Below are 12,312 nucleotides of genomic sequence, written 5' to 3' on the forward strand. Positions count from 1 at the left end.
CGAAACAGCATATCCAGATACTCTGGGATGCTAATGGCATTGAAACAGAGGATGACACGCGTAAAGCTGAAATACTAAACACCTTTTTCCAAAGCTGTTTCACAGAGGAAGACCGCACTGCAGTTCCTTCTCTAAATCCTCGCACAGATGAAAAAATGGCTGACATGGAAATAAGTGTCCAAGGAATAGAAAAGCAACTGAAATCAATCAACAGAGGAAAGTCCACTGGACCTGACGGGATACCAATTAGATTCTACACAGAATACGCGAAAGAACTAGCCCCCCTTCTAACAGCCGTGTACCGCAAGTCTCTAGAGGAACCGAAGGTTCCAAATGATTCGAAAAGAGCACAGGTAGTTCCAGTTTTCAAGAAGGGTCGTAGAGCAGATGCGCAAAACTATAGACCTATATTTCTGACATCGATCTGTTGTAGAATTTTAGAACATGTTCTTTGGTCGCGTATCATGTCATTTCTGGAAACCCAGAATCTACTCTGTAGGAATCAACATGGATTCCGGAAACAGCGATCGTGTGAGAGCCAACTCGTTTTATTTGTTCATGAGACCCAGAAAACATTAAATACAGGCTCCCAGGTAGATGCCATTTTCCTTGACTTCCGCAAGGCGTTCGATACAGTTCCGCACTGTCGCCTGATAAACAAAATAAGAGCCTACGGAATATCAGACTAGCTGTGTGGCTGGATTGAAGAGTTTTTAGCAAACAGAACACAACATGTTGTTCTCAATGGAGAGACGTCTACAGACGTTAAAGTAACCTCTGTCGTGCCACAGGGGAGTAGTTCAAATGGCTCTGAGCGCTATGGGACTTAACATCTATAAGCCATCAGTCTCCTACAGCTTAGAACTACTTATACCTAACTAACCTAAGGACATCACACATCACCCAGTCATCACGAGGCAGAGAAAATCCCTGACCCCACAGGGGAGTGTTATGGGAGCATTGCTTTTCACAATATATATAAATGACCTAGAAGATAGTGTCGGAAGTTCCATGCGGCTTTTCACGGATGATGCTGTAGTATACAGAGAAGTTGCAGCATTAGAAAACTGCAGCGAAATGCAGGAAGATCTGCAGCGGATAGGCACTTGGTGCAGGGTGTGGCAACTGACCCTTAACATAGACACATGTAATGTATTGCGAATACATAGAAAGAAGGATCCTTTATTGTATGATTATATGATAGCAGCACAAACACTGGTAGCAGTTACTTCTGTTAAATATCTGGGAGTATGCGTACGGAACGATTTTTAAGTGGAATGATCATATAAAATTAATTGTTGGTAAGGCGGCTGCCAGGTTGAGATTCATTGAGAGAGTCCTTAGAAAATGTAGTCCATCAACAAAGGAGGTGGCTTACAAAACACTCGTTCGACCTATACTTGAGTATTGCTCATCAATTTGGGACCCGTACCAGGTCGGGTTGACAGAGGAGATACAGAAGATCCAAAGAAGAGCGGCGCGTTTCGTCACAGGGTTATTTGGTAAGTGTGATAGCGTTACGGAGATGTTTAGCAAACTCAAGTGGCAGACTCTGCAAGAGAGACGCTCTGCATCGCGGTGTAGCTTGCTGTCCAGGTTTAGAGAGGGTGCGTTTCTGGATGAGATATCGAATATATTGCTTCCCCCTACTTATACCTCCCGAGAAGATCACGAATATAAAATTAGAGAGTTGCGAGCGCTCACGGAGGCTTTCCGGCAGTCGTTCTTCCCGCGAACCATACGCTACTGGAACAGGAAAGGGAGGTAATGACAGTGGCACGTAAAGTGCCCACAGCCACACACCATTGGGTGGCTTGCGGAGTATAAATTTAGATGTAGATGTACTTCGTGCACTGTGGGCCAGCCATCTTTCTGTTGCCGCAGGTTCCTCCTAGTGTGCTGAGGAACGTTTTCTCGCATCCGTGGAAGATGGTCTATTACAAAAGAAGGCTGCGACACTCCTTACCTTCTCTTGCGTTGTCTAGGTGTTACACTACCACTTTCTCGTAGGTTGTTGAAGAGTTTGATAAATAATTGCTGAGATGGTTGATGTCTACCGAGGTTTGAATGACTAATCTGAACTGGCGCCCAAGCAAACAGTGCGAATAGATTAATTCCTTTTGTGAAATGTTTTCATTGGGCTGAAATTAACGATCAGCTAGTGGCACCATTTGTGTGTGCACCATTCGGATTTTACACACAAAAACGCATTTTTGTGTGAGTTTTCTATACCGCACCACTTCAATATTTTAAATTTGTGTGAATCGGTTCAAAATGCGCAGAAACGGTTTGAAGTGAATCAAATAAATAAAAAATGCATTCTTACGATAAAACTGAATTGAAAAGACGCCTTCATAAAAATCTAGTTTCATTCGGATTTTACATGCGAAAAACAGTTTTTGTGAATTTCTTTACGTGCGACGTCTGTTTCCAACTTGTGCGAATCGACCCAAATTTTGTAAGAAGCTGAAAACTTTATCCGTTGCCACGATATGAGCAACATGGTTCGGATGACAATAAAAAAAAACCTATACCAGGTCAGTCGTCACCCGAGTCAGCAAAAATCTAAATCGGTTGCCAAGCTGTGCCGGTCTAAAGTCAAAATTGTGGTGGAGTAAAAGTTGGGAAACAGAGAAAAAAATGCTCCTGTCATAACATAGGAAATCGAATTTGACCTGGGCACAGTTAGTGAAGAAGGGAACTAGCTTGTCGACTTATCTGGCAGCTCAAAATACATTTAAATCAAAACATAAGTCCATGACTCTGTGCCCAAAATACAGAACAATTGACAGCCATGACAATAACGGCGTGCGTCATGTTACACAACATGAGATCATGTATCAAGTTACTATTAAATGATATGGGTACTAATACTAACAAGTAAAAAAGTGAGAGTATGTTAAGATGTTTTCATATAAATGTCTTAGAAACTGTCACATATGTCGAAAAGCTAGTACCATTCTTTTACACCCGTAACTTTGCCCATGACATATTCGCCTTTTTTGCGCTGTGATACGATCTTGTGGTATTCTTTATTGTTGAAATTCCTAAAACTAGATAACATTCAAAGAAGCACGTTTCAGAAACTTCTTTTGTGTGATATGTTTCGAAACAAGGCGCAACACACAGTCCCGCATCACATTGGTTATAGCAGTATCTCTACCTTCCGCTTCTTGTTCTCGTTGCGTATGACGCATCTCCTTTCAGGTCGCTGTTGTCTTACTGACGATTCAGCGGCACTGGGAAATTGCCTTTCTCGAAGCCACAATGGATTTTTCTGGTGTGATCGGCGACGTCCTGCTCCTTTCCTCTCCTCGTGGTATGTTCTTAAAATCTCATGAATGAGGCTGAGATGAAATTCGGTGACTGAATTATTCTTTATGTAAGCAGTGGAAGAGAGATGGACCTGTACGCCACCTGTCCATGTACAGCGTGTATTTCCCTGGCGTGCATTTCCTAAGAAAACTTCAAATGTGTATATCTGATGCTCCTGTCGCACGTACAGATTGATTTCGTGATGATGTTACAAACTTTCAGTAATGATTGAGAAAGGTAAATGTATCAATTTGAGATAGGAGATTCTGGTCTGAAAACGACCGAGTCGATAGATATAAACGGAAATCGTTCTGATATCTCTGGTAGTGGACATCTTCTACCGCAAAATCTTTGTTTTTCGAGGTGGTAATATGGGCTAAAAAAGAAAAAAAAAACTCTACTGGCCATTAAAATTGCTACACCACGAAGATGATGTGCTACAGACGCGAAATTTAACCGACAGGAAGAAGATACTGTGATATGCAAATGATTAGTTTTTCAGAACATTCACACAAGGTTGGCGCCGGTGGCAACACCTACAACGTGCTGACATGAGGAAAGTTTCCAACCGATTTCTCATACACAAACAGCAGTTGACCGGCGTTGCCTGGTGAAACGTTGTTGTGATGCCTCGTGTAAGGAGGAGAAATGCGTACCATCACGTTTCCGACTTTGATAATGGTCGGATTGTAGCCTATCGCGATTGCGGTTTATCGTATCGCGACATTGCTGCTCGCGTTGGTCGAGATCCAATGACTGTTAGCAGAATATGGAATCGGTGGGTTCAGGAGGGTAATACGGAACGCCGTGCTGGATCCCAACGGTCCTCGTATCACTAGCAGTCGAGATGACAGGCATCTTATCCGCATGGCTGTAAGGGATCGTGCAGCCACGTCTCGATCCCTGAGTCAACAGATGGGAACTTTTGCAAGACAACAACCATCTGCACGAACAGCTCGACGACGTTTGCAGCAGCATGGACTATCAGCTCGGAGACCATGGCTGCGGTTACCCTTGACGCTGCATCACAGACAGGAGCGCCTGTGATGGTGTACTCAACGACGAACCTGGGTGCACGAATGGCAAAACGTCATTTTTTCGGATGAATCCAGGTTATGTTTACAGCTTCATGATGGTCGCATCCGTATTTGGCGACATCGCGGTGAACGCACATTGGAAGCGTGTATTCGTCATCGCCATACTGGCGTATCACCCGGCGTGATGGTATGGGGTGCCACTGGTTACACGTCTCGGTCACCTCTTGTTCGCATTGACGGCACTTTGAACAGTGGACGTTACATTTCAGATGTGTTACGACCCGTGGCTCTACCCTTCATTCGACACCTGCGAAATCCTACATTTCAGCAGGATAATGCACGACCTCATGTTGCAGGTCCTGTACGGGCGTTTCTGGATACAGAAAATGTTCGACTGCTGCCCTGGCCAGCACATTCTCCAGATATCTCACCAACTGAAAACGTCTGATCAGTGGTGGCCGAGCAACTGGCTCGTCACAATGTGCCAGTCTCTACTCTTGATGAACTGTGGTATCGTGTTGAAGCTGCGTGGACAGCTGTACCTGCACACGCCATCCAAGCTCTGTTTGACTCAATGCCCAGGCGTATCAAGGCCGTTATTACGGCCAGAGGTGGTTGTTCTGGGTACTGATTTCCCAGGATCTATGCACCGAAATTGCGTGAAAATGTAATCACATGTCAGTTCAAGTATAATATATTTGTCCAATGAATACCCGTTTATCATCTACATTTCTTCTTGGTGTAGCAATTTTAATGGCCAGTAGTGTAGTAAACATTGGTTTTAAAGTGCAAACCGTAAGAGCTAGGAGCACTTGCTCATCATTGCTGCTTGAAACACATCTCTACTACTGAACATAGCTCTTCAGGTACGCATTTTAGAGCCGATCTTTACTTGATAATTTTTTCTTGTTTCCGTCCATACTGTCTCCTCCTAAAGTATTTAAAGCAAAGAGAGTGCCGTAGAAAAGGTCTTCTGCCAGAGGTATCAGAACGATTTCCGCTTATAATATTCGACTTAGTAGTTTCTGGGCCACGATTCCTTACCTCAGATGGATACATTTACCCTTCTCCATCACTCCTGAAAGGCTGTAACATTATGATGTAATCGCCTTATATATAGTACATCGTTAGCACTGGCATACCTGAAGACTTGTGGATTCTCTTCTACGCCGAACAGAGCCCATTATCAAGATTACAGGCGGTGTTACACGTTATTAGCGCGATATCTGCTGGGGGGTGACTAAATTTTAGTTCTGTTTGCTTATTTCCACACTCGCAATAGTTTCCCAGTTTACAGCACCTCTCCAGCTTTTTTTCCAATTTTTTAGGGAATTTTCTAAGTGTCAGGCTATACTGACACATCCACGTTAAAAATTGTAATCCACAAAAAATAAATTGGACAGATATGATCAGCTGTTTCATGTGCGCGCTTTTACTCCACGGCCCATTCAGTAGCTGAATTAATGACCAACTGTGGCTGTCCAAAGCGGAAACTTCGTTTCCTCGATGGTTATCACGTGCACAGGGCGATATCCGGTCGTCACGGACGTGCTAAACAGACAGCGGCTCCCTCGGACCAGCGGAAGCCAGAAGCCTTCGTGCACTGGACGCTGCAGCGATGGACAGATTCGCCATGCTCTTCCTGGGCGCCGCCACGTTGCTGGCGCTCCAGAGCGGATTCGTGGGTTGCTTGGTGAGTAAAAATCCGGTAATGCATTTTTTCAGTGCCTTTATGCCTCCCACTAGAGTGCAATAAAGATTTACGTGATTATATAGCTGTTTCTGCTGGCGTATCTTTGTCCAACATTTATAATTTTGCGTTAGCGGACACTAACAAATTAATTTTTAATCTGATTTTTGCGTGTTTCGTTTCCAACCAGCATCAGTCGCCTACGAGCATAATGCGAAATCTACATTTAATTTATACGTTTACTACGTTCTTCGAAAATGGAAAACAAAGATTCCCCAGTTAGGATTTGACAATAACAACAACAGCTTTGTTTGACGCTCTTGTTTGTCTAAGTTACGGTTATTGTCGTTGTGGTCTTCTGTCCGAAGACTGGTTTCATGCAGCTCTATCCTGTGCCTCTTCATCTACGAATAACTGCTACAATCTACATCCTTCTGAATCTGCTTACTGTATTCATCTCTTGGTCTCCCTCTATGATTTTTACCCCCCCCCTCCCCCCCCCCCCCACTTTCCTCCAATACTAAATTGATGACCTCTTGATGTCTCAGACTGCGCCATATCAACCGATTCCTTCTTTTGGTCTAGTTGTGCCACAAATTTCTTGTTTCCCCAATTCTGTTCCATACCTCCTCATTAGTTACATGATCTACTCACCTGATCTTCCACATTCTTCTGTAACACCACACTTCGAAAGCTTCTATTCTCTTCTTGGCTAAACTGTTTCTTCTCCACGCTTCTCTTCCATACATGGCAACACTACATACATATACTTTAGGAAAATATTTCCTAACACTTAAATCTACATTCGATTTTAACAAATTTCTCTTCTTCAGAAATGCTTCTCTTGCTAATGCGTCTACATTTTATATCCTCTCTACTTCGGCCATTATCAGTTATTTTGCTGCCCAAATAACAAAACTCATCGACTACTTTAAGTGTTTCGTTACCTAATCTAATACCATCAGCATCACCAGATTTAATTCGATTACATTCTATTATCTTTATTCTGCTTCTGTTTTTGTTCAATTTATATCCTCCTTTCAAGACACTGCCCACTCCGTTCAACTGCTCTTCCAAGCCCTTTGCTGTCTCTGACAGAGGTACATTGTCATCGGCAAACCCTAATGTTTTTATTTCTTTTCCCTGTACTTCAATTCCTACTCTAAATTTTTCTTTTGCTTCCTTTACTGCTTGTTCAATGTACTGACTGAATAACATCGAGGATAAGCTACAACCCTGTCTCACTCCCTTCTCAACCACTGCTTCCCTTTCATGCCTTGCGACTTTTATAACTCCGACTGGTTTCTGTGCAAATTGTAAATAGACTTTCGCTCCTTGTATTTTACTTCAGCTACGTTCAGAATTTCAAAGAGAGTATTCTAGTCAATAATTTCATTAACTTTCTCTAGGTCTACAAATGCTATAAACGTAGGTTTGCATTTCCTTAACCTGTCTTCTAAGATAAGCCGTACGATCAGTATTGCCACGTGTGTTCCTACATTTCTTCGGCATCCAAACTGATGTACCCCGCGGACAGCTACCAGTTTTTCCATTCTAGGTTCAGGTTCTGAGGATATGTTACAGCGAGCTTGGTTTCAAGAACTGAAAGAAGTAATGAAACAGCACTATTTTGAAATTTTACTGCATAAAAAGGAATACACGGTATTCTGTTATCCTGCTCGTTCGTTATTAATAACCAATCCGTTAACCAGGCTAGCCAATTTACTATACGTGGTCGCACATTCCACCTTTTGGAGAACTTGGTATTGGAAAGATAATTGAAAAATTTAACGAGGTGTGTAGTACAACAAGTAGAATGCTAAGAAACAACCAAGGAAGGAAAGAACACTGAAGTTATACAAGATTACTGAGGCAAGAACAACTTTATACGGGGCTGAAGCGTGGGACCACGGTAATAGGAACAACAGGGTACAAGTACGTAAAAACCTTTGAAGTGTGATTTCTTCAGTCAGTTGTGGGAAGTGACGAAGAGGGATAGGAAAAGAAATGAAGACATACGGAAGACAATCAACATATGTAACTTAAATTATCAGATACCGTTTCTTTCTTGCGTGACGCAGTAGTGACGAGTAATATTAATTACTTCGTAGTAGCATTTGTAAAATTTTGCCCTGTATTTGCTACAATAAGGTATCAGATACGCCCAGGGGTGGGAGCAATATTGTCGTAGCCGGTTAAAATTATAGTTCCCTACGAAGCCTAAATTCTACAATTGTTAAACTTAATGCCATCGAGTGACAATCGCTGAACGATGGTAGGATAAATCATTTTGATTTTTTATTACTTCATCGACAAGACAGGCAGAGTGCAACGCGATCTCGTGTTAACAGAAGTCATCATAACTGTTAACACCACCGCCGAATTCCCTAAGTAAAGGTGAACAGCTTATAGGTTTAACTTAAATAATGCCTAATACGACTTTGGATTGCGACAATTTTTTGTCCCGTTAGCTGCCAGAATGTTACCTTCGCCGCAGTATTATACCTCGTATTAGTTTGAACAAAAAAGGAGTAACTTCCTTTATTCATTTCCCAAAACCAATATAAAACCTTTTAATTTGTATTTTAAAATGGATCGCATCTGACTGCTATTAATTACTGATACTGCATGACCATAGTTTAAATCTTTTTAAATACAGATATAAAAATTAATGCGATGATACTACATCACTGCTTATTTATTCCTAAAACTTCAAATTGGTATCATATTGAGTCATAGAAAAAAGTCTTAAAATTCCACTGATTCTCTGGCCATCTAGAACATACATTTGCTACTCAAAAGAAGAAAAACCAAAATTGGAGCAAATGTTATGTGGCTACGCCACTTTTATATCTACAAAATAAAAAATAGGACTAACTTCTATCCTTTCCAGATGTTGCTCTTATAACCAGTATTCTTTACAAAAGTGTTTTACATATTAGACTCGAACACCCTCGTCGACATCTGAAATCCGTATCACGCTCATTCGCGTACTTTACCGTATGGTAACTTACAAGTCTAAGGCTTACATTTCATGAATAATCTCACATAGTCGCTAAAACGGATAAATGAGCAGTGCTTTACTTCCTTATATTAGCCCTTACAATAACAGTCTTTAGTTTTAGAGGCCAGCTCAAATTTATTTTTTACTTGTGACGTTGAGCGGTGGTGTTGAAGTCCGATAGGTCCTGCGGGCCGTATTCTTAGTGTTCTCGTTAGATGCCTCAGCCTTGACCTCCACTCCGTCTGGCTCCATACTACGAATGCAACGTAACATTGACTCACAGAAAAAAAAATCTCTAATGAGCAGCTGGACAGCTTGTTCGGTGGAAGAAACAGGAATATATATAAGTGCCAAAGAAACTGGTATTGGCATGCGTATTCAAATACAGAAATATGTAAACAGGGGCAGTATGCGACGCTACGGTCGGTAACGCCTATATAAGACAACGAGTGCCTGGCGCAGTTGTTAGATCGGTTACTGCTGCTACAAAGTCAGGTTATCAAGATTCAAGTGAGTTTGAACGTGGTGTTATAGTTGGCGCACGAGCGATGGGACACAGCGTCTCCGAGGTAGCGATGAAGTGGGGATTTTCCCTTAAGACCATTACACGAGCCTACCGTGAATATCAGGAATCCGGTAAAACAACAAATCTCTGTCATCGCTGCGGCCGCAGAAAGATCCTGCAAGAACGTGACCAACGACAACTGAAGAGAATCATTCAACGACAGAAGTACAACCCTTCCGCAAATTGCTGTAGATTTCAATGTTCGGCCACCAACAAGTGTCAGCGTGCGAACCATTCAACGAAACATCATCGATATGTGCTTTAGGAGCCGAAGTCCCACTCGTGTATCCTTGATGATTGCACGACACAAAGCTTTACGCTTCACCTGGGCCCGTCAACATCGATATTGGACTGTTGATGACTGGAAACATGTTGCCTAGTCGGGCGAGTCTCGTTTCAGATTGTACCGAGCGGATGGAAGTGTACGAGTATGGAGACAACCTCATGAATCCATGGATCCTGTATGTCAGCAGCGGACTGTTCAAGCTAGTGGAGGCTCTGTAATGGTGTGGGGTGTGTGCAGTTGGAGTGATATGGGACCACTGATATGTGTAGGCACGACTGTGACAGGTGACACATACGTGAGCATCCTGTCTGATCATCTGCATCAATTCATGCCAATTGTGCATTTCGGTGGATTTGGGCAATTCCAGAAGGACAATGCGACACCCCACACATCCAGATTGCTACAGAGTGGCCCAAGGAACACTCTTCTGAGTTTAAACACTTCCGCTGGCCGCCAAACTCCCAGACATGAACATTAGTGCTCGAGCATATCTGGGATGCCCTGCAACGTGCCGTTCAGAAGAGATCTCCATCCCTTCGCACTCTTACGGATTTATGGACAGCCCTGCAGGATTCATGGTGCCAATTCCCTCCAGCACCACTTCAAACATTAGTCGAGTCCATGCCACGACGTGTTGCGACACTTCCGCGTACTCGCGGGTATCCTACACTATATTAGGCAGGTGTACCAGTTTCTTTGGCTCTTCAGTGGTTATATTTATATATATACAATTGAGATCCCTAGTCCAAAGTGGTATCTTACAAAATGACAAAATCTAAGATTGTCGTCAGAGTCGGAGATCTGTTACACAAAGGATGAGCGAAAAATGTTTGCCAAGATCGGTTTGGAGATATAAAAAAATGGTTCAAATGGCTCTGAGCACTATGTGACTTAACTTCTGGGGTCATCAGTCCCCTAGAACTTAGAAATACTTAAACCTAACTAACCTAAGGACATCACATACATCCATGCCCGAGGCAGGATTCGAACCTGCGACCGTAGCTGTCGCGCGGTTCGAGATTGTAGCGCCTAGAACCGCTCGGCCACCTCGGCCGGCGCAGATATAAACCTAAAGTTCTTTAGCGTAGGCTGTCCACAGAGAATATGGAAAGTGAAGTTCGCAAAAAGTCGAACGGCCTAATGCATGATAAAGATGATGATGAGCAATATCCATAACTATCAATTTCTTTCTTCTTGTCGACATAAAAGTTTTGGAAATGGTACCGCGTCATATTGTATAAAACTACTGCTGGAGAAAACCAACGTTGCGGCCACGGTTGCAGCGGTCTTCTTCTGTGTCTACTGGTGCGTTCTAGCTATTCAGTGTTCCTTATATTTTGTTATTACTGTTAATTGAACAGGCAGTTACCTCATAATTTTAAAAAGATAGTTCATTTCATTGGTCACCTTAAGGAAGAAGCAGAGGGAACTTTATTTTAATAGGTTACTGCGGTGGAGGGCAACGTAACCACTGTTGTCTATTGGCTCTTGTATTATGTACCATGATTGGTGGTCACCAGCGAATGAGAAGTTGGCCGTGGAAGCTTATCCAATTATATTCTTTCTTCTAATTATTAAGAACTACATAAAACAGTTATAAGTGTTACAAAAGCAGCATGTCACGAACTTTGCCTCAGATTCATGAGATTTGCGAAAAACCAATCGAAAAATCAACTGAACTGCTATTTGTTTTCAAGAAACTGCTGCCTTTCTTCTTTCATAACTGGAATAATGTTCTCGAGCTATTGCAATATGTAGGGTGATTTAGCTGCCCCTACCGCTGTCATTTGATGCTACCCGCAATGTTGTAGCTGGTTTTCACAAACCGCGTGCAAGATTTTCGTATTCTGTCGCTTGCTACACATAAACTATTAGTCCTACAAAAGAAATAAATAAAGAAAATTTAATGTAGTTAAATACTGTACTACGATATGTTTTCGATAGAGGCTGTAGTTGTCGAGTTATTCAAGAAAAACGTACAGAAGTGACCTTCAAAGGAACCCACACTCAGTGCTCACCAGACAGGATTTTTGTGTGTTGTCCATGACACTCTCTTCCATCATTGTACAAATATTTGCCACTGCATGAATTATTTTCCTCATTCGACCCTTTTTCGTCCTCATTATCTGGCCTTATTACGCTACTGGCTTAGTCGAGCATTTAAAAATTCTAAAATTGACGTTTGTGTACATTTTTCCTCACAGTTTCATGAATTTTAACAGCAGAAAATAAATAAGTGCGGCGTTGTATTAGATTAGGTTAATTCTTCATTCCATAGTCCCACAAAAGAGGGGATCCTCCTTGGTGTGGAACATGTCAGATAAACACATTACAAAAATGTAATTAGAAAAACTTGAGTTTCATTTATTTTAATGATCCTCAGTCAATAAACAGTAAAATTATGTACATGAAGTA

General features: G+C 42.2%; 1 protein-coding gene across 1 annotated transcript in view; it reads left to right on the top strand.

Moving 5' to 3' along the window:
* The first annotated feature begins 5,924 nt into the window (after positions 1-5,924).
* Positions 5,925-12,312, top strand: part of LOC126262874 (uncharacterized) — an 81,439-nt gene continuing 75,051 nt past the window's right edge. The window contains exon 1 of the mRNA XM_049959743.1: positions 5,925-6,045. Within this exon, the coding sequence (XP_049815700.1) occupies positions 5,971-6,045 (75 nt within the window). The 5' untranslated portion in view covers positions 5,925-5,970. The remainder of the gene's footprint in view (positions 6,046-12,312) is intronic.

Source organism: Schistocerca nitens, chromosome 6, assembly GCF_023898315.1.
Source record: "Schistocerca nitens isolate TAMUIC-IGC-003100 chromosome 6, iqSchNite1.1, whole genome shotgun sequence".
NCBI classification, from domain to species: domain Eukaryota; kingdom Metazoa; phylum Arthropoda; class Insecta; order Orthoptera; family Acrididae; genus Schistocerca; species Schistocerca nitens.